General features: G+C 39.4%; 1 protein-coding gene across 4 annotated transcripts in view; it reads left to right on the forward strand.

The window, feature by feature from the left end:
• Positions 1-23444, forward strand: part of LOC136858051 (TRMT1-like protein) — a 131381-nt gene that overhangs the window by 25097 nt on the left and 82840 nt on the right. For all 4 annotated transcript variants that reach the window (XM_067137289.2, XM_067137290.2, XM_067137291.2 and 1 more), the window contains exon 2: positions 5401-5670. In XM_067137289.2, the coding sequence (XP_066993390.1) occupies positions 5401-5670 (270 nt within the window). The remainder of the gene's footprint in view (positions 1-5400; positions 5671-23444) is intronic.

The raw sequence follows: 23444 nt of genomic DNA on the forward strand, positions 1-23444 counted from the left end.
AGTTATTTACTTTAGCAGTGGCGAAGTTAGGGCTTGTGGCCCTCTCTTACACTTAACCACATAATTAATTTACAGATAATAGATACATAAAAGAAATGTACTATTCTATTCTAAAATCAAAGATAAGCTAAAAATTACAGATTTCGACATCATTGAAGAAAGAAAGAAAGCAGAGTTCAACAAATAAAATGGAATAAAATTTGGAGTGTAAAGATATTAAGAAAGAGACAAAGTCATAATGAAAAAGTAAGATACAAACTGAAAAAATAGGCAATGCATAAAGAGATCTATGTACATGAGTAAGAAGCTAAATATTATGTACATTACACTATAATAATAATAATAATCACAATCACACAACCTATCGTATGTCATCATACATATGACACACATTGATTATTTTATGAAATTTACAAGGACGTCTCTCTTAACCCATTTGAATCTCAAATTCAACATTTCAACGGACAATACCTACTATTGAATACTTTATTGTGTGTAAATTTAACATTTTTAAACAACTGCCCACTGGAGATATTAAGTCGTGAATTTGGCAGAATTTAGAAAAAGACAAAGTTTGTGACTGTGTAGGAAAAAAAGTATGGAATTCTTAAACTTAGTACAAGTTTTACATATACTACTGGTACTTAACTATGTCTAAACAAAATGTTAGTTTAAAATAATTTTCATTTCCTCTCAAAAAAAGTTTGAAAATAACATTTTTAGCCATTGTGATACAAATTTTTTACCTTAAAATTTGTTATGAAGGAATAAGTTCATAATTATACACTAGGAACATAACAGCAGCTTATAACGTGATAAGCATTATAGTTTTGACCTATTGCCCTAGGACTTCCCAGACCTGAGTTCTAGATATTACCGACAACACTTACAAATAGGAAAAATACTGTGCGTCATGATAAAAAAAATTGGCTGTCATGCTGAAACCAGTGTGAGCAGAAATAAAAAACTAGTAGTTCTGAATTGTCAAAATACAGTATAAGGTTAACTACAGACAAAATATAATTTCTTTCAACAGTGATTTTGCAACCAGTTCTGGACTTAATATGACAAATGAAGTTTCCAGTTTTCTTCAGGTCTGTAGGTTCACTTATAGTAAGGAAGTAAAATTTTTCATTTCTTCTGAACTTTACTTAAAATTAACTATAGGCTTTTCCCTCAAACCAGAAGTGAAGCTTGACATACTCTGGGGTATTTCATAATTTCTATAGAAAATGTGTAGGGACCAGGCAAAAAGTGTGTATTACCCAGTATAGCATAATAAACAGGAGCATGTTATCGACATTTCACTGTTATAGGAGGAGGTTATTACAGGCAGTCTCAGGTATTTACATTGATAATTGGATTGCGGTGAGATTTGATGGTGGAATGAGCTCTTGGTTCAAGGTAATTAATTACAGGGGTTAAACAAGGCTGTAATATCTCACAATTGTTATTCATAGTAATTTGCATGGTTCTACATTTACTGAAAGGTATTAAATAGTAGGGAGGATATCAGCTGGGTTGAAGTGTAGTAAGCAGTTTGGCCTGTGCTGATGACTTGGTTTTATGGCAGACTGTGCTGGAAACATGATATGAAAATGAGCATTTCCAAGACTAGTAATGTCAGTAGGGAAGAAACCGTAGAGGAACAGATGTCATCTCAGGAATACAAAAGTCAAACAGATAGATCATTTCAGATTATTTAGGATGTGTATTACAAGGAAGTAAAATTTTTCATTTCTTCTGAACTTCGTTTGAAATTAACTATAGAATTTTCCCTCAAACCGGAAGCGAAGCGTGACATAATGGGGTATTTCATGACTTCTATAGAAAATTTCTAGGGACCAGGCAAAAGGTGCGTGAAAATTGTTTTTGTCTTTCAGCATTCAGCCTGTAAGCCTCTATTTGTAGCTAGCTTTGTGGCCTTGTTTACTCTACACTTATCTTTAAATCATTAAAAATTAAGCTTACCACTATTGCCTTGGTTTGCTCCTACTTCTTTTACCCTCTATAACTGAGTCCATTATTCTCCCGGACAACCTACCTTTCTCCATTTGCCTCACAGGATTCCACCACCAAAGCTGACTTATGAGCACTGTCAGCTCCCAGATTAAACTGTCTTTACACTGGTCTGTTTTCTGACCAACTTTGCTGTACAGGAGTGAAAGTTGAGTTGGATCATGTTATCTTATTCATAAATTAGAATTAACAGACATGAAAGTAGCAAGAGCGATTGCTGGTACAAACAGCTGAGATCAATGGCAGAAGGGTACTTGAAATGATAAGGTAAAGGCCAAGTTATGAATAAATGCAATGGATGAAACAGTGCTCATAAGTCAGCTTTGGTGGTGGAATCATGTGAGGCAAATGGAGGAAGGTAGGTTGCCTGGGGGAATAATGGACTCAGTTATAGAGGGTAACAAAAGTAGAAGACCAAGACAATGGTAGTAGGCTTAATTTGTAATTATTTAAAGATAAGTGTAGAACGAAACATGGTCACAAAGCTAGATACAAATAGAGGCTTACAGGCTGAATGCTGAAAGAGAAAACAATTTGTAATGAAAATGTACAGAAGGTATACTAGCCTCTGCCATGTCCTTTTCACTTCTTAACAAAGCAAAGCTGGTCTAAGGCTTGGCCTTTTGCTATATTGCCGCTATCTCATTCCATCCCGTCTCTTCCCAACCCTCAAATCCTTCTAAGTGGCTTACAGTCTGGTCAGTTGTCATATTTCCATTTAGAAAAAGAATGCTTAGTTTGCAGCATACCCTCGAACTGAATACCTCATGAGAGATGATACTATCTAAATGTTTTACAATACATGTGAAGGTTTTGCATATATTTCTTAGTTATTTGAAATTAGTTACCGAGTTATTCTATCACAGTAGTTACACATTTTACTGTGTGTTTTGTTATAGTTAGGCCTGTAATGAATATGTGGAGACCTTGGGAAGAACAGCAGACTGTCAGCCTTCCACAGATGAACAGCGCAGTGCATGAAGTTATAAATAACGCTAGTGTTATGGAAGAGGAAATTTTACTGAACACTGATGACAACGCTGCATCTTCAAATTTCATAAGAACCCTCAACTAATGATCTCAGACACTTATACTTAATGTTCATGATTATGTAGTTAGAAAGAAGTTGGGTAATCGATCAGTTTCTGAGACTGCAAGAATAGTAAAATTAAGTAGGCCTACAGTTTGCAAAATAATTCAGAAGGGTCCGATGACGTCAAAGAAAGGATGAAATAAGAAAGTTAAATTTGGAAGAATAGATAACTTTCATTGCGATTTAATTAGACAGGTGATTTATGATTTTATAAAAGAGGTCAGGCACCAATTATTTGCGAACTGCTCATTCCTCTGAAATATAGTACCCAGTTCCTGTATGAGAAAACAGCTTTAAGGGGTATTGTGAGGAAGCTAGGATTTCGCATCCACACTCTCAAGAAAAGACGTGTAATTGTGGAATCAACTAGAATTGTTTCATGGAGGTATGTATATCTTCAGAGAATAAATTATTTATGAGCTCAAGGTTATGGAGTATTGTACATCAATGGACTTGTGGCTGTACACTAAATACACCAGTATTGTGAGGAAAACAAATAATGATACTCCACACCAGTGGAAATGAAGGCTGGGTGCCAAATGGCCTCTTTCTCTCTGCAAAAAACATCACGTACAATAAGGCCAACTGCCATGATGAAATGAATGCTGCAATTTTTGAAAAATAGTTTCAAAATTACCTTCTGAAAAATCTTCCTAATAAGAGAGATGCAATCAACAATACAGGTACGTTATAGTGTTTTAAGTGTGACATGTCATGTTTCAACAGACTGAAAACCTTATACATTCTATTAACTGTCCGCCTCTGTAGCGTAACGGTTAGTGTGATTAGCTGCCGTCCTCGGGGACCTGGGTTCGTTTCCCGGTACTGCCAGAAATTTAAGAATGGCAAGAGGGCTGGTATGTGATTGAAATAGTGCACACAGCTCACCTCCAATGGGGGTGTGCCTGGAAAGAGCTGCATCACCTCAGGATGAGGACACGAGTTTACTTACTTATTCTATTAGCTGTATTAACAGTGCAAAAAATTGCTTCTTCACCGAGAGACATGTCAGTGTTTCATGGAATATTGTATGTCTGTCTTATGTGTTGTATAGGGTTTGTGATTTTGAAGGTTTCCTCTTTATTTAGCATGAAGTGGATTTTAAAATATATGTAGTTATCTCTAGATGTACAGAAGCAGATGGACCACAAACATTATATTATGTTCAATTATGGTGCACCATTGTCCAGCTCCGTGGTTGAATGTTCACCATTGAGGCCTGCGGTTCAGAGGGTACCGGTTTTAATTCCCAGCCAGGTTGGGAATTTTAACCACATTTGATTTATTCATCTGGCTAGGGGACTAGGTGTTTGTGTTAGTCGTGGTTCACTTCATTCACACATCATGCTACCAACCACCACAGAACACACAATAATTAATATAATCCTTCCACGTAGAGTTTGTGCTAGGAAGGGCATCTGGCCATAAAACTGGACCAGATCCACGTGTGCAACTCAGATCACACTTGCAACCCCACCAGATAGTGGAAAAAAGCAGTAGGGAAAAGAGGAGGGGGGGCACATTCTTACTTACTAAAAATGGTTACAAAATGTAAATTTGGAGTAAGCAGTTCATTTTGTTTCTGAAGCAACAAATAATAGAGATAATATCTAATAAAGCTTTGTTCAAAATTTTAACAAAGACATTCCACTTTCTGTCGCTAAAGCAATACGAGTAACAGAGATTTCTTTAAAATGTTGTAATGGAAACCACCGCCATAGTTTCTCAGAACAAATCTTTTATTTCCTGAAATTTCTTTGACACACCGAAAACCTTATACTTTCTATTAACTGTTTTAACAGTGCAAAAAAATTGCTTCTTCACCGAGAGACATATCAGTGTTTTATGGAATATTGTATGTCTGTCTTATATGTTTTATAGGGTTTGTGATTTTGAAGGTTTCCTCTTTTAGCATGACATGTGTTTTGAAATATATGTACGCTGCAATTTTTGAAGAATAGTTTCAAAATTACCTTCTGAAAAATCTTCCTAATTGCGACTAAAAGGGGACTCAGGAGCTTTCATCTTGGGAGCGTGGGTTGGCAACCATGGGTCCCATAGCTCATAACTTCTAATTTTTTTGAGTGCCATTTATTGTCCATTGTAAATATATCATGTTCAATATGAAACAATTGAAAGAATATAAACTGAACATAAGAGAGTTAGCTGAGGTCATAACAAATTGTTTTAATGCGATTTATAAAATGCAATGTAATTATTCTGGACATTGTTTTTGTTAACTCTACTGATAACTTCAAGTTAGTAAATACTGTTTCTGCCCTTTATAGAGCCATTGTGACGACAGCACTTGCTGCATATAAGAAGATGGGCACATCGGCGATGAACCCCATCCAGTGTCTTGACGGGATTGGAACAACAGGCATCTGTGGACTATTGTGGCAGAAGTACATTGGTGATGGTATCAAAGTGGATATTGTTACTCATAGTTCAAAGGCTTGTGACAGAATCTTGGAGAATGCCAAGTTAAACAATCTAACAGTCAACGTCTGTAAGGTTGATACCTGTGTTCAACTCCATCAACATGCTTATAATTTCATGTAAGGATGTAGCTGTATTATGTAATAATGGTAGTGGTGGTGGTTGTGATTATTGTTTTAAGGAGAAATGCTGGTCTGAGTAGCTCAGATGGTGGAGCGCTGGCCTTCTGAGCCCAACTTGGCAGGTTCAATCCTGGCTCAGTCCGGTGGTATTTGAAGGTGCTCGAATTTGTCAGCTTCGTGTCGGTAGATTTACTGGCACCTAAAAGAACTCCTGCTAGACAAAATGTTATTATCTCGGCATTTCCGAAAACCATACAAATGTAGTGGGTGGGACGTAAAACAAATGTTGTTTTTATATTAAGGGGAAGTACAATAGGCAACCATCCCCTATTATATATGGTTACTCACCTAAGATGTAATCTGAAATAACTTCTAATCTATTCAAGATATCAATATTTTGTTTTCATTTTTTTAAAATGGAATTAAGGGTCTTATGAAACATTGTGCTAATGTTCTTCTTTGGATTTTTTTAACAATGGAGAATTGACACCAAATTTTCTTATTGGATTATAGTAATTTCTGACCAGCAGAAAAGTGTGTATTATTATGACTTCAGACATGTAATTAATTCATAAATAGGACACTTACTTTTTAAAATATAAATAATACTTCAACTTGTGATTCTGTTGGCTGAGAGAGGGTATTGGTCTTGCTGGCAGATGACGTTCACTGTTTCCTTGTGATCCCAGTCACCCAACTAGTATTCTGCAGTATGCACAAGCATGTCTCGTAAATGCAGTGTGGTGTATCCCTTGATTTTAAAACATATTTGAGTGCTTGAGTAAGAGAAGGCTAACCCATAAAAATTCAGAAATTTGTTTTATCAAGTTTTTGCATAGTGCTGGTATCTCTTAGCAATCCTGTGCAATACTTGTGGTTATGGGATAGTTCATTGTCTTTCCAAATACACACAGAAATCTGAGGATCTTGGGAATCAGCTGTAGAGTTAGTAAGAGAAGGGGCTAACCCACATGTCTCAGTCAACTGGAGTGGAGGGGCGAGAGTGACATATAATTACTTTTCTAACCAGAAAATGTCTTGTGATGGTAAAAATAGTAGTGTTAGTGTGAGTAAAATGTCTTGTGGTGGCACAAATGATGGTTTTAATGTGAGTAAATATAAGAAAAGTAAACAAAACAAAGACACCTGGAAGAGGTCCGTAGCTAAGAGATTGAGGAATAGCGGTGAAGCTTATGTAAGTAATAAAACTAAGAAACTTGTGCCAGCTAATAGAATGGCTGAAGGATCTAAGTGCGCAGTGAAGAATGAAGAGGATAATGTTAAGTGGTGTGAGTATTACAAACTATCTGATATTGAAAAAGAAAAACTGTTTTGTAGGATTTTACAAACTTGCAAATTATAACTTACAAAATGCCTTTTGTTAGGACTGATTAAACAGAAGTCATGTAAGAGAGCCTATGCAAAAAAGAAAAGTGAGCCTAAGAGAAAGGTGACATACTACTATTACCTAAATATTGAAAGCGGTGAAGATGTTAGAGTGTGTTTTAAAGCTTTTTGTGACATTTTTTTCTGAAATTAGAAAGTGTGTTTCAGTTGCTAAACGTGGGATGAAAGAAGAACAATCATTTGGAAGCATTGATGATGTTTTTAGTGATAGTGATGCAAGTCTGAATGGAAGTACAATAGAAATCCGCTATAGCTGGTAGGGCATATAACAAGAACCCCACTATTACGACAGTTTTTGTCTGTCCCTTCAAAATTCCTATATTAAACTGTGCATTATCCTTTGGTTACAACAAGAGCGCTATCACTGACGCGTCCGTTGTTGCGAGCGATGAAGCTTGCGCGATTTTTCCGTTACCAATATTTATGCACCCCAGCGATTATAAAGCATGCGATCGATCATATTCGGTATCGTTTCCTCGCTATGTCCACTAGTGAGCTCTCTCATCGACATTCGAAGGCGATGTCAGAGTCGATTAGTAACACCCGTCAACTACTGTTCCGTAAAGCAAATTAGAAATGGAAGAAGAGAATATGTTTTCGTAACAGATATGTAAATAACGTGGTCGATAGCAGTTGTTAAATAATTAGAAATAAAGGCTAAAGTAAACAATCACATAATTTTAATACTGAAATTAAGTACAAATGTGATACACCTCAAGATATGGCAGAGTGCATCATTGATTTCAGAGGTTCGATCATATTTTCTTGCATCTGGTTAAATTTTGGTAAGGATATTTCTATGTAATTTATAATGAGAAGGTTATGACTTTTCAACTGGTGCTTGATGTATGTTTTCATGGTTAAGTTAGGTGACGCTGTTTCAATAAAAAAACTGAAGCGTTTGCCATAAAATTTGAACTTTGGTGACGTTTTCTTGCTATGTGCACTTGCAAACACTCTCTTCGACATGCAAATGCGATGTCGGAGACGATTAGTAATACCAGTGAACTGCCGTTCCGTAAAGAAAATTAGATGTGAAACAGTAGAACATGTTTTCATAATAAATATGTAAATAATGTGCTAGATAGCAGTTGTCAACTTGTTAAAAAATAAAGGCTGAAGTAAAATGATCGCATAATTTCAATACTGAAATTAAGTACGAATGCGATACACCTCAAGATATGGCAGAGTGCGTCGTTGATTTAAGAGGTTCGATTATATTTTCTCGCGTCTGGTTACATTTTGGTGAGGTATTCCCATGTAAATTTATAGCGAGAAGGTTATCATTTCTCTATAATGCACTTGAATATGTTTTCATGATACATATATGATTAGGTTAGGTGATGCCATTTTAATAAGAAAACTGAAACGTTTGCCACAAAATGCGACCTTCGGTATCGTTTCCTCTCTATGTACACTTCCGAGCTCTCTCGTCGACATTTGAAGGCGATGTCGGAGTCTGTTGGTAATACCCGTCGACTGCTGCTCTCTAAAGAAAATTCAAAATGAAAGAGGATAACAAGTTTTCGTAAAAAATGCATAAATAACATGACAGATAGCAGGTGTTAACTCTTTAATTATAAAGACTGAAGTAAACAATCGCTCATTGTTAATATTATATACTGAAATTAAGTAAGAATGTGATACACCTGAAGATATGGCAGAGTACATCACTGATTTCTAGCGTCTAGTTAAATTTCGGAAAGACTATTCCCATGTTAATTTTTTGTGAGGAGGTTATCATTTCTCTATATGCGCTTGAAATATGTTTTCATAATACATGTACGGTTAGGTTAGGTGACACCGTTTGAAGAAGAAAACTGAAATGTTTCCCCCAGAAGTCTCTGGAGTGATACTTTTTCAGAATGAAATTAAACATACACTTTCACGTAGAATCGGATTTTGAAAACTAACAAACAAGTGAGCTGTAGTATGGATATCATGTGCAAAAATGCAAGTTTTGAACAAAATTATTGCCGTTTCATATCGATTTTAATGTGTATAGGTTTTCCCAGGCTTTAATAAAAAGAGGTATGTAATGACAACCCGCTATGGCTAGTAAATTTTTCGGTGTTATGAATTCTTGCTATAACGGACTTGTACTATACTTCATTTTCTGGGTCACCTTCCGTCCCATCAATACCATGTCAGAACAAGAGAGAACATGAGAAATGTTGGGAAAAAAATAACTGACTGTCAATTTAATTTTGTGTATAAACATGGTAACATGTTTCCTAGGTACAATAGCCACTATAGTAGAAAGGAAAACCCATACAAGAGCTACATAAAGTTGGTGGGCATCAGATTCTGAAATGCACAGACTGTATCTCAAAGAACACTAGGAACAGAGTGATGTAGGCCCTCCCGTTTCCTGTGAGAAATACGTGTTTTTAATTAAAACTTTACCATTGGATTTCAGGCACCTTTAAGTGACACCTGCGCATTATGCTATGAGTGGAGGGCTACAGATGAGGATGATGTGCCTTGTGCAGTTACGCTTCATCAAATAAAAGCAGAACAAGGTTACAAAACTCTGATGCCAGAAAAGACTCTTAAAGATCCCACTTATGAATACTTAGTTATCATGTACGACTTATAGCAGGCTTTACCTTTACCTAAAATACCTATGGAAAAAGGCCTGGTGGGGAGGGGGGGAGTGGTGGTGAGTCGGAGAGATGGAGGCAGGGTTTGTTTATATTATGGAAGTTCTGACAAATATATGGAATGAATGTTTCAACTAGAATGTTATTTTTTTCGTTGACTTCATTTAAATTGTGAGAGGGGTTCATAAGCTGATCTAAATCGATGTGGATGCTCTCGAGAACGTTGAACAAGATGCCTTTTTGTTCATAATGCAAGATCTTAAGATCTTTATCTATTGAAATGTATTCGTGGCTGGAAGCTTTATGATGTTCACTCATGGTTGAAAAATGATTATATTTGAGAGCGTTGCGATGTTTGGCGTATCTTATGACAAAATTGCGGCCTGTTTGAGCAATATATCTGGAATTACAGGATTGGCATTCTAATTTGTAAACTCTGGAGTTCAAATATTTATTATTAATGTTGTTATTGTTGACAGTGTGTGGAGTTGGTGTGGGAGGTTCTGTATGCTATTTTGATGTTTTTAAATATTAGAAATTTGATAAATGCTACTATTATTGAAAGTGAATGTGAAAAACTTTCTTTAGGAGCGGAATCTTTTTGTAGGGTAGTCTTGGGCCTGCTCATATATCTATTGATGATTCTGCTGACAAAGGTTCTACTGAAACCATTGTGTTCTGCAATATTGTAAATAGTATTAATTTCTTTTTTGTAATTCTTGCGAGATAAAGGAACAGTTAATGCTCTGAGGACCATGCTATTGTAAGCTGCTTTTTTTATGTATGTCTGGGTGCACAGAGGTTTGATGGATGGTATTGATGGTGTGGGTGGGTTTCCTGTATAATGTGAAGGATAAAGTGTTGTTGCTGTTGCGCGTAATGGTGAAGTCCAGGTAATTAAGGGCATTATTGTTTTCTGACTGTGGTGAAGTTTATATGTGGGTCAGTGGAGTTGAGAAATACAAGTACAGTGGAACCTTGGATTGCGAGCATAATTTGTTCCGGCAACATGCTCGTAATCCAAATCGCTCGTATATCAAAGCAAATTTTCCCATAAGAAACTATTGAAACTCGGATGATTCGTCCACAACACAAAAACATTTATTTGCATAACATTTCTAAAATAAAATATAACGTAAAACAATTAAACGGCACTTTACCTTACAATAGAATCATTATTGGTGTGAGGGAGACAAGAGATGACATGAGAAGAGTTACTGTGTAGCACGAATTTCACTAATGGAATCACTGCTATCGGTTGGTTCATTGGAAGTATTTTCTTTCCGTGTAACTTTAACGAGGAACCTGTCCGATGACTGTTGCTTTTGCCTCTTTTTGAGAATTTCACGAAAATGTGACATTGCATTGCCATTGAACAGATTCATCCACTGTAATCATATCCTTCTTCCGACCGAATTCCTTTTTAGCCTTCTTTTCGTTCACAGGGCCCATCGTTGCAGAACCGTTATATCACAGATGACAGAAACAAAACATGTACACTCGTACGGTATTGACTATGCGAGCGAGGCACGTCAACTGAAGTCCAGCGCAGGAAATGATTACACATACTTTCCCAGGAAAGAGTGGCAGGGGGAGGGGAAAACAAAGGCACAGGGGAGGTGGAAACGTACGTACACGTGACGCTCGTATTGCGAAACCTCACTCGCTTATCAAGTTACAATTTATTTAAAATATTTACTCGTCTTGCAAAACACTCGTAGACCAAGTTACTCGCAATCCGAGGTTCCACTGTAGTGTATTGCTGTTAGTAACGCGGGAGTCTAAAATAACAAACGTGTCATCTACAATGCGTGTCCAGTGTTGAATGCCATTAATCGTACCAATGATATGAGAATGCTCTAAATGATCGATGTAGATATCCGCAAGGATTCTTGAAGCTGGTGATCCCATGGGAAGACCTATCTGTTGGTAAATTACATTATTGAAAGTGAAGAAATTGTTGTTCAATGTAAACTTCAGAATTCAAATAAATTCATCTATTTTGCCTATACTTAAATTGCTGAATTTGGAAAGATTGTTCTTGATCAATTGTACGGTGCTGTTAATGGGAACATTTGCATACATGTTAGTAATATCTCACACAACCTCATTTTTTTCCATTACAGATTGGAACTTCATTGACAGTTTCCACTAGGTCACTTACAGTTTACCATGCATCTGTCATCTCCTCTAACACAGCTTCTCAATTTTATGTCATGGCCCTTCCAACCTTTTATAATAAGGCAAACCAACCAGCCAACATTGTGAAACGATAATCAAGAATGGGACCGCTAGATTGAGAAGATATTGAGAATGCTGCTGTTCTAAAGTTTTAAATTCCATTGGTGTTTTTCCTTGTTACAGGCATTTCACCTGCACGTTATGTCAGGCTTGGTTTCTCAAACTTTTTCGCTCCCGCTCCCCTCCTAGCCATTTGATGTGATGTTGTTTCTACAAAGACAGACCTTCGGCCTGAATTTTCGACACAGTGATTTCATCCTGTTTTGCATTGTTATAAAACCAATATTTTGTAAACTAAGAGGTCCGCAACCTCATTATGTGCACTTATTGTTAATTTCCATCTGTATCATTTGTTTTCATTTTCTTTTCTTCTTAGGTTAACACAGTTTTAAGTTTCAATTTTTTGTATTAAACCCTGTTTTCACTTAATTTTATCGCAGCAAGCTCCACATGATGATGTAAATATTGTATATTGTGCTAATTTTGTTTCATTTGTTCCTTCATTAGATTTTTTTGGCATTGTTTAGCTTGTATTATGTAAATTATTTCAACCCCTCCCTTTTTTCGCTGAAGATGGCTCAAATGAGCTGAAACATGTTTGAATTTGATTACTCCATCTAATGATGGAATTATATGTATTGAATTAGGAGGATACACTCAATTTTTTACCTTTGTAAAGTAATATCGTTTTATCAACGATTAAACTTAAAATGTTATTCTACTCTTAATTTTCTAAGTTACACTGATACGTAATTAATATAAAGACTGTAAATTGGTATTTAATTTTCAATTTTGTGGTGTGTTTTGCATAATCTAATAAAACCTTACGTATCTCAAAACTTTGCTCTTACTCAGGCACTCATTTGTGTCAGGCAAACTACAGACTGAATATCCATGTTTTTAATAGAAATTTTTTACTGTGTTTTTGTGGATCACAGAGGTGAAAGAAGGTGCAGGCATGAATGGGTCGATATAAGACAATTAGAAGATTAATTTAAAACTTAAAAAAATGAGAGCTATATTTCTTTGCTGTTTTTTTTTCTTTTAAGATTTTAAATTTTACACTTTGCTAAGAAAGCAACAATTCAGGTACAGAACTAGCTCGTTAGCTTAGGTACAATGTTGAAAAAATCAGAATAATCAACAAATTGCCAATTAACAATGTGAGCTTAAAGCTCCCAGTTTACAAATGTTACTTGAGCACTGCTACTCCATTCAATCAATAATCAAGGAGACTGATCTCCCAGTTTCTTTTACACCATTAGTCAGAGTACCTTTGCTCTATAAAATTTACATTTAGGAACCTATTTCCAGAAATGTCCAGGCCTATCAAAGGGGAGTAGGATATCTTTTAACAGGTAAGGATTAAAATCTGTAACTGAAAAGACAGTCTTGATTTCATACAGTATCTAGGCTGCCAGGGAAAACAAATATAAGTCAGAAAATGACTTGTACTCTTCTCCCATAGATATATATTAACATGTTTATTTGTATTGTTGGGACCAAATTAAATATTAGGCCTAGATACATATAGTTTAGTTCTGACATAACTACATCGTGGACTTATCTTACTTGAACTTTTTTGACATACTCGTTTTTCCTGGTAGCTTAAATTGATTTCTGGACCTCGCAGCACAGCCGTAAGTCACACACCATGAGTATGCGGCTGAGCCGGATGTCCGGAGATAGAAAGTTTGAATCCCGGTGCTAACTGACCATCCTTAGAGTAGTGATTTTCCCTGTGTTTTCCAATACTCCTTCCAAGAAAATGCTGGGATGGTACGTCATTTACCTGAATCCTACACCTTAAAAACTAGGTACACACACTAGGTTATCAGACAAATTCAACAAACACCTAAGTATAAGGGGATAATGGCCAATATGTTCCAAGCCACTCAAATGAAATAACAACAATATCATTTATTTAATATAAGATATAAGTATTTGGGGAGGGGAATAACAATGGGTGTGTGTGTGTATTTATTCATATCTAATAGTGGCTGATAACCTAGATGTTAGGTTGTTCTATGTGCGTTCATGCATGATAGTAGCTGATAACCTAGATGTTAGGCCCTGTAAAACAATAATTATCATCATGCCTAAATGTACATCTGTAAACTAAATGTGAAGGTCTGTGAATAGGTGTGATGACGGTGATAGCTGTTTTTTTTAACGACAGAACCTTGAGGTTATCACCTGCATTAAGTATTGGGAATTTCAAAGTTTCTTTGATGATAACCCCCTGCGAGTGGGGGACACATGTGTAGAATACACCCGCGGTATCCCCAGCCTGTCGTAAGAGGCGACTAAAAGGGGCGACCTAGTTGCGGACATGGATTGCTGTTTGGTAGAATGTGTTGGACCTTCTGTGGATGGGAGGGGCAGAATACATTCACAGGTAATCCCTGCCTGTCATAGAAGGCGACTAAAAGGGTCATGTGGCCATGGTGCCCTCTTTATTTCTTTTTTTTAGGGGGGGGTTAGTTTTAGACCATTTCAAAATTTTTGATGTGCGTGCTGCTCAGAGATGGACCTCTTACGTGTGCGGTTAAGCCCAAAAGCCCGCGTCGGTAACCACCCAGGAAGTGGCGGGTGGGAGTGCCATGTACCCTTGCAGTAGTATCCGCCTGACAAATCAGGTCCCCGCCCAGCCGGATGCCAGAAGGACATATTATTATTAATTATTTATTTTTTTCTCTATATTTAGTGCTCTGTACACGCTATGGGGTACATGCTATTGCAGATGACTGGAGGAAGGGAGTCCTAGTGCTCATTGCCTCAGTCATCCCGTATTAGGCATCGTCCAACATCGGACTCTGGGCAATACCGGCTATGACCAACTGGGTATTGCCTTGGCAGCTTGGTTCGGCTACAGAGACCCCTGATCGGAGTGGGTGGCATTCGGGGAGGATGGTTTCGGGCATGGCTTCAAAACGAAGTTGCCCATCCCAAGGTGGTCCCCCACCGAAGTCTTTAACTTTTGCTTCCCTGAGAGCTTCAACTCCCTGGGAACATGTGCAGCATGAAAGAATGGGATCCAGCTTCCCTAGGTGTCTGGTTGCTACTAGAACCGATGGGCATGATTTTAAGCTGGTAAAATCGATCCTTTGTAGTAGACACAGTTAAGGCATCTACGGCAAACTTGAAGATCTCAAGAACGATAGTTTACTTTTGAAGACCAGCACAGCACTGCAAGCCAATCAGTTGCTTAATGCGACCGCTTTGGCGAAATCCCTGTCAAAGTGGAGGAGCACAAATCCTTGAATCTGGTTCGCGGAGTCATCTTTCACTGCAACTTTATTTTGAACAGCGACAACGAGTTGATGGAAGACATGAAGAACCGTGGCGTGACAAATGTCTGGTGCATTACGCACAAGGTCAGCGGTGAAGACGTTGCCACTGGTGCCTTCATTGTCTCAAGTTGTCATTGTTACCAGAGAAAGTCAAGGTAACAACTTATCATTGCGATGTGAGGCCGTATATCCCGCCTCCTATGTGATGCTATCAATGCCAGAGATTCATACATATGGTATCTCATTGTTCGAATCAGTCTGTGTGGTACATGTGGACGAGTAGCTCACGGCGCGGAGGAGTGCACAATGCCGTACAACTGCTCTGGTCGTCATTCCCCTCAGGATCGGAACTGTCCGACATATCTGAGTGAGATGAAGATCCAGGAGATCAAGACCCTGGATGGTCTTTCCTACCAGGAAGTGCACCGTAAGTTTAATTCCATGAATACACCTGCCCGTACACTCGACTACAGCATGATAGCTCAGAGTCTCCCAGGTTCGTCTTTCACGTCATCGTTACTCATGATGATCACTGCGCCCAAGGCCACAAAGAGTAAAGCCTCGAAGGAGGGGGGGACCACCCCACCTTCGACCAACCAGAAGTCTGTGCCGGCTGGCAGTTCTAAGCTGGCACAGCAAGGGGGCGAAGGCTAAGTCTCCTCCCCCTAAGAGGTTGGCGAAAGCCGTGCCCCAGCCGGCGGAGGTGGCATCATCGACCAGGGCTGGGAAATCATCGACCAGCCCGTCTAAACTAGAAAAGAAGGCGGCGAAGAAGAGCGCCCATCCCAGGCGCTCCCGCACTTCCCCTGTGAAAGGGAAATCATACACTCCATCTGGAGGTTATGAGTCTGCGCCAGCAGGTACTCCTGCTCCAAATTTGCCCCCTCCCCGCGTAGGGGAACTTCCTGCCCTCAAAAAGCGTCAAATTTCTCGGCGTCATCCCCGCCTTCTGTCGATGACAGGATGGACGTCACGCTGTCATCTACATCTACGGATGCAGATGTTGATAGTGTTTAGGTTCACGAGCATCTTGTCACTCATAACCTAACACTCCCTTTATAGTCCACACTATGGCATTGTTACAGTGGAATTGTAACGGTTAGGACAGGCATCTTGCTGAGCTACGTCAGCTATTTAGTGTGTATGCGGCAAGTATAGTCTGTATTCAGGAGACGAACTTCAGACCAGGTCATCATATGGTCTTGAGAAATTTCCGACTATACTCGACAGAACGATATTATGCTCACTGAGTGTCTGGTGTCATGGGTATTTTTGTTTGTTCTGATACCTATAGGAAGAGGTTCCTCTAAGGACCCCACTGGAAGCAGTTGCGGTGCAGTACTGCTGCCTGTCAAAGCAACAGTGTGTAACGTTTATTTCTACCAGGCCAGTCTCTTAACATAAATGATGTCACTGATCTTATAGATCAGCTTCCACCTCCCTTCCTCTTGTTGGGCGAATTTAATGCCAATCACCCCATATGGGGCTCTGAGATGCCTTGCCCCTCGGGGAAGAGAGCTAGAAACATTAGTAACAGAGCTGGATTTATGTATTTTGAACACAGGGGGACCATTTCAATTTTGTGTACGTTACGGCACATATTCTCGCATAGACGTAAGTCTATGCAGCCGAACGTTGGTTCCACTGTTTCGGTGGAATACACACGATGATCTCTGTGACAGTGACCATTTTCCCATCATTCTTACTTTGTTGAAACAAAAATCCTTCAAGGTTCTTCCTCGATGGATTCTTAAACATGCTGATTGGCCAAAGTACACATCACTAACTGTCTTTAATGATGATACCAGGTGGCCGTCGACGAGGAAATAACTTTCATCACCCAAGTTATTCGTGCTGCTGCTGAGGAGTCTATTCCTTCCTTTTCAGGACTCCTCGTCAAAAACTCGTTCCTTGGTGGAACGCCGAAATTGCAGCAGCTATCAAAGAACGGCGTCGTGCACATAAACGTTGTCGTAGGCAGCCTACTGTGGTCAATTTGGTAACATTTAAAAAACTCCACGCTAAGGTGCGAGTTCTTATTTGCCAAAGTAAGAAAGCTTTGTGGGAGATATGTGTCATCTATGACGTTGCATACTCCATCATCTCAAGTGTGGACTAAACTTCAACGTATTTTGGGTATCCAAGGATCATCTTCTGTACTGGGAATTTCCATTGCTGGCAGTGTCATCACTGAACCCCTCTCAATTGCTAACGATCTAGCTAGTAATTTTGCGGATGTCTCTGGGTCCAGGAATTACCATCATGATTTCCTCGCTCTGAAGCCAGAGACAGAACGTCCTCACCTTAGTTTTGCCACTCAAGATCCAGAGGACTACAACGTGCCCTTTACAGAGTGGGAACTCCGCAGCACCTTAGTGCTTTGGAAGGACACGTCTCCTGGACCAGACAATATCCATAACCAGATGTTGAAACACCTTAGTGAGGATAGTCTACTATATTTCCTTTGTGTGTTTAACCGAATCTGGATAGAGGGTGATTTTCCGTCTCAGTGGTGAAAGGGCATAGTCATTCCTGTCCTCAAGCCTGACAAAGATCCCAAGTATGCAGGAAGTTTCAGACCGATTTGGCTTACAAACTGCCTGTGTAAGCTATTTGAGAGGATGGTAAATCGCCAACTTGTTTGGTGTCTAGAGAAACAAGGACTCTTGTCCGAGTACCAGTGTGGTTTTCGAGCTGCTCGCTCGACCACTGACCATTTGGTACACCTGGAGGGCTCTATCTAGGATGCGTTTCTCCGCAAACAACATTTGGTAGCTGACTTTTATAAAGGCCAATGACACCACATGGCGATATGGTATCCTTCCAGTCCTGTATCAGTGGAGATTCCGAGGTAACTTGCCAGTATTTATTGTGAATTGTCCGACTCGTTGGCTGAACGGTCAGCGTACTGGCCTTCAGTTCAGAGGGTCCCGGGTTCGATTCCTGGCCGGGTCGGGGATTTTAACCTTAATTGGTTAATTCATATGGCACGGGGGCTGGGTGTATGTGTTGTCTTCATCATCATTTCATCCTCATCACGACGCGCAGGTCGCCTACGGGAGTCAAATAGAAAGACCTGCACCTGGCGAGCCGAACCCGTCCTGGGATATCCCGGCACTAAAAGCCATACGATATTTCATTTTTCATTGTGAATTTTTTGTCCCTCTGTCTTCCATGTCCGATTAGGGAGGACATATTCGCAGTACTACGTTCAGGAAAATGGAGTCCCATAGGGATCGGTTCTTAGTGTCACTCTGTTTGCAATTGCCATAAATGGCATTGTTGCTACTGCTGGTTCAGCAGTAATACCGTCGCTATATGTGGACTACTTTGCACTATAGCTTGCGTAATATGGCAGTCGCAAAGTGACAATTACAGCAAGCTATTAGGAGAGTGGAGCAGTGGACCTTCAAACATGGCTTTCGGTTTACCACCGCAAAGACCTCTGTTGTCCACTTTTGTCGGCAACGTACTCTTCACCCACATCCTGAGCTTTATTTAGGAAATGTCTCTATTCCTGTAGTTGACACTTACTGATTTCTTGGGCTCCTTTTCGATAGTATATGATCGTGGGAGCCACACGTGCAGCAGCTAAAAGTGCAATGCACCAAGAGACTTAATCTACTGAAGTTTCTTAGCAGCACTAATTGGGGACCTGACCGCACGGTGCTCCTATGCTTCTGTAGGTCACATATTTTATCCACGTTAGACTACGGCATTCTTGCGAGATTGAACAATATCTATCACAGCGGGGTTAGGTTGGCTACGGGAGCTTTTCGAACAAGCCCCTTAGCTAGCCTGCTCACTGAATCTGGTGTGCCACCTTTACACCTGAGGTGCCAGCAGCTCCTTCTGTCGTATGCTGCAAAATTGCGACAGATACCACTTCACCCAAGCTATCCTTGAGTATTCAACAATGGACACCATAGGCTGTACACTGCTTGTCCTCGAGCAACGTGGCCGGTTGGAATACGCTTGGATAGCAGTCGCAGATTGTTTCACGTACCTTCGGTTCCTTGCCTTGTCAGACAACCAAGTGGGGTACCTCCATGGGTAGTACAACGACCTGAAATAATTCTGGATCTGCACACTGGCCCAAAGGAAAATAAGGACCCTTCGATTTATCGGAGGCTCTTTCTGTCTGTTGTTGGCCGGTATCCAGGTTCAGTCGTCGTTTACACGGATGGCTCGAGAACAGACACTAAAGTGGGCTGTGCATTCGTTGTCGACACTGATAGGTTTCTTTTTGCTCTCCTGGAAACCTGTACTGTGTACACAGCAGAGCTCTATGCTATCCGTGAAGCTCTGCAGTATGCACTGTGTGATGTGCGCCAACACTTTCTTCTGTGTATTGACTCCTTGAGTTCGCTACAGTCTATTGATACCTGTTTCCCTGGGCACACCCTCTGGTGCAGCGGATCCAGAACCTGCTGGTCGGGTGTTCGGATGCCGGCATCAGAATCATGTTTCTGTGGCTCCCAAGCCACATGGGTGTAGAGAGAAGCAAGTTAGCAGATAAGGCTGAAAAGGAGGCAGTAACACTGCCACCGTTGCCTTACAAGATTCCATCAAGTGATATATTGGCAGCATAACCAGATGTCTCAGCTGAGAGCGATAAAAGGTACAATGAAGGTATGGAGGACTACTCTTCGGACTTCTCGGAGGGAAGCAGTGGTATTATGTCGTCTTCGGATCGGCCACGGTATACTAACGCACTCCCATTTATTGAAAGGAGAACCCCCTCCGGTGTGTACTTGCGGCGATCATCTTACCGTGGTACACATCCTTACGGAGTGTGTGGACCTGGTTGGTCTGCGCCATAGTCTAAAATTCCCACGTACCATCTCCCTCATCCTGCGCAATGGTGAGCAGTCTGCAGACCTCGTAATCCGTTTTATGAGGTATAGTGGTCTTTTTTATCATGTGTAATGATGTTCTTTGTCCTAGTGTATTTGTTTTAACTGTGCTTTTATCTCATTGACTGTATTTTAGTTTGTGTTGTGTATTTTAATGTGTTATTTTAACTTCTAACTTGAATTATATATATATCTGTATTCCAGGCAATGCCTTATTCCTTTGTCACCTGTATTTTCTATTACCTTATTAGAAATAAGGCATTGTGAATTAGATCCACTGATTGTTTAAATCTCACAACCGTTTTTCATCACCATTTTTTTTTAATCTCCAGTCAGTGGATACGTTTTAAAATAATTATCTTAAATCCTATTGTCTATCTCGTTTCATTAGGGACCGATGTCCTTCGATGTTAGGCCCCTTTAAACAACAAGCATCATCATCTTTGACGATAATTATTGTGGGGACGATTGCATTATTATCGGTCACATTTCTTGTTTTGTAAGGCTCAACCAGCATAAAATCGGCATTATTATAAATGCAGGTTATTGGTATGTTTTGTTGAGTTTATTATTTGCAGCACTATGAAAATATTCACATCACCCTATCGCTTAACTGATACATAAACACATCAGAATATCACACTTATAAAATGATACTTAACACTTTTCATACAAAAAGGAACGGAAATATTCCTAGGGAATTGCATTTATCACCATCTTCAATAGTTTAAATCAATTAATCATAAGCAGCACGCTTAAATCCGGATTTAAAAACACTCCGCAATGCTCCTCTTATGGAAGACCGCCTTGTTTTGTCCTACATCAGCTGATCGCTCAGAGCTTGATGTTGGTGCCATGCTTGGCCGGTAGAAACATACGGAGCGCCCTCTCTATTTCTATGCTCGAAGACAAAGACCCAATCTAGGACACTGTAAAATTAACAGAGTATTAACAGAGGAAATTCGACACATTCCTTCTGATCATATGATACCAAAGTACAACTTTGAAAAACCGTCTGAGACCCAGATAATAAATAAAGAAGACTGGGATATTAACAAATGGAATACTGAAAAAGAAGATAGAGTGTGATGGACTGATGGCTCAAAGACTGTGGATAGCACAGGAGGAGGGATCAACAGGGGAAGACCTGAGAGATCAATCCAGATGAGCCTGGGCAGACACACTACAGTCTTTCAAGCTGAAATGATAGCTATCACAACATGTCTTGAAGAAAATCTGAAAATGAACTATAGGAATAAGTACATTTTCATTTTTACTGACAACCAAGCGGCCAACAAGGCACTAGAGGCAGTCCGGATAATATCCAGAATTGTCTGGTATTGCCATTCACTTCTCGTGAAGCTCTCGAAGTACAACATTGTCAAACTAATATGGGTACCAGGGCATGCAGGTAATAGAAGGAAATGAAAAGGCAGATAAACTGGCCAGGAAAGGGGCAGAAACACATTTTGTAGGCCTAGAACCTGTATGCGGGATGGACATGCCTGACATTACATAGGAAAATGGGTACAAAGGAAACAATTGGAAAACTGGAAAAATACTCCAGGATGCAGACTTGCAAAGGAACTGATAAAAGGACCAAACAAGAAGCATACTAAAGAACTGTTGAAACTCAGCAGAGAAAATATAAGATGGGTAGTAGAACTGTTGACAGGACATTGCCATCTGAAAAAACACCTACATAGAATTGGAGTAATAAGAGACAACATATGTAGTGTCACCGTTTCTACCGTCAAGGTAATTTGCCCCAGACTAGTCAGCCGATCCCAGGCATGCTCAGTCCAAACTATGATAAAATAATGCCCTAAAATACATACACCCTGGATTTTGATGGGGAACATATAACTAAATACGGACACGGTGAGATCAATTAAGAACTACAAATAAAGCAAGGCGATGCATGGCGTCAGTTTTGGAGGAAAATCTGTAATTAAAAATAAATAAGATAAATATTTAAAAGGATAGAAAAAGTATCAAATAATCCAGATTTTACATGACTTTCAGATTGTCTTTTTTTTTCCCCAGCTGGATAAAGTCCATCTTGAGAATCGGAATATATTACAAATTGACAATGTACGCCGACACACATACTTAACATATCAAATCAAATCTTGAAGTTTCATTAATTTTAACACATGGGCTTGCGTGCTCGCACCATGCTCCTGGCTATACTTTTTGTTAACACTTTTAACTATAGATGAGTATGTTCCCTATTTCTGCACACTTGACATTGCAGTGGGTCCCTAACCTTAAGAAAAGACGTGATATAATGCGCAAAAGGGGGGGGGGGGGGGGGAGGCAAAACTAACCTAACTGTGCAATATATATATATATATATATACAGTAACGCTGAGTGCTAAAACATCCTACGCACAAAATATGTACATCTTGAGTCATGAGCAATCTCATGAGCATAACAATCAATGTGGACCGGAACCACACAAAATCAAAATCACATAAATGGCAAAATATATACATTCAAAGAAACAAAACATGTCATATTTTCCAGGGCTCACTAAGAACAGCATGCAGCATTCACGCAACTCGCATCCACTCGAAGCCTCAATGCAAATAAAAGGAAACATTATTACACTTTAAGCAACACTTCCTATTCAACGCAGGTTCCTGAAAAATAATTACATGACACAAAATCAATAAACTGGTGGACTTCACAATATCACGCACAAATCAACGTGGATTCCTGAAATGAAATTACGTGACAAATTCATAAAAAACATGACAGAGTAGGCTTTACCTTTCAACACATAATTCAACGTTGTATCCTGGAAAAGATATTCCTCAGTGCGGTTATATCATATCCAAAACAAACGTCGTGATATAACTCTCTTGTCAACTGCAACAACCGTAGAGACATGGACAGAAACAATAAAATCACGAAGTATAGGCCGCTCAAATAAAACTCTCCTTGGTACACAAACATACCACCCTCGCCAACACACAGCAGAATGACTCAAAGTGGAGATCCACGTCTCCCAAAAATAAAGCAGCAAATACCAAAACTGCAGGGTCCAACCCTTTACACACGCTGCTCAACAGTCTACCCGAGGCAAGTCACATAAACAAGAAAATGCGGGCCTTTCAGATGAGGAACGCGTCCTCTTACTCAATATCACACAAATAACATCTCGTGTCCTAAAGTTGCATAAAACTTGAGAAATATGAAGGACGTCGTCTAACATTCGCTTGTATGGAAAGAAACAAGACCACGCTGGTCACGAATCAAAGCACTCGTGTTCAAAGTAAACATGAATAATAAAGTGGCCAACTCTGTAATAAATATGATAAACTGAAACTAAGAAATTGCCACATTGACAATCGATCATGTCTGA

This window comes from Anabrus simplex, chromosome 1 (assembly GCF_040414725.1).
Source record: "Anabrus simplex isolate iqAnaSimp1 chromosome 1, ASM4041472v1, whole genome shotgun sequence".
In the NCBI taxonomy this organism is placed as follows: Eukaryota; Metazoa; Arthropoda; class Insecta; order Orthoptera; family Tettigoniidae; genus Anabrus; species Anabrus simplex.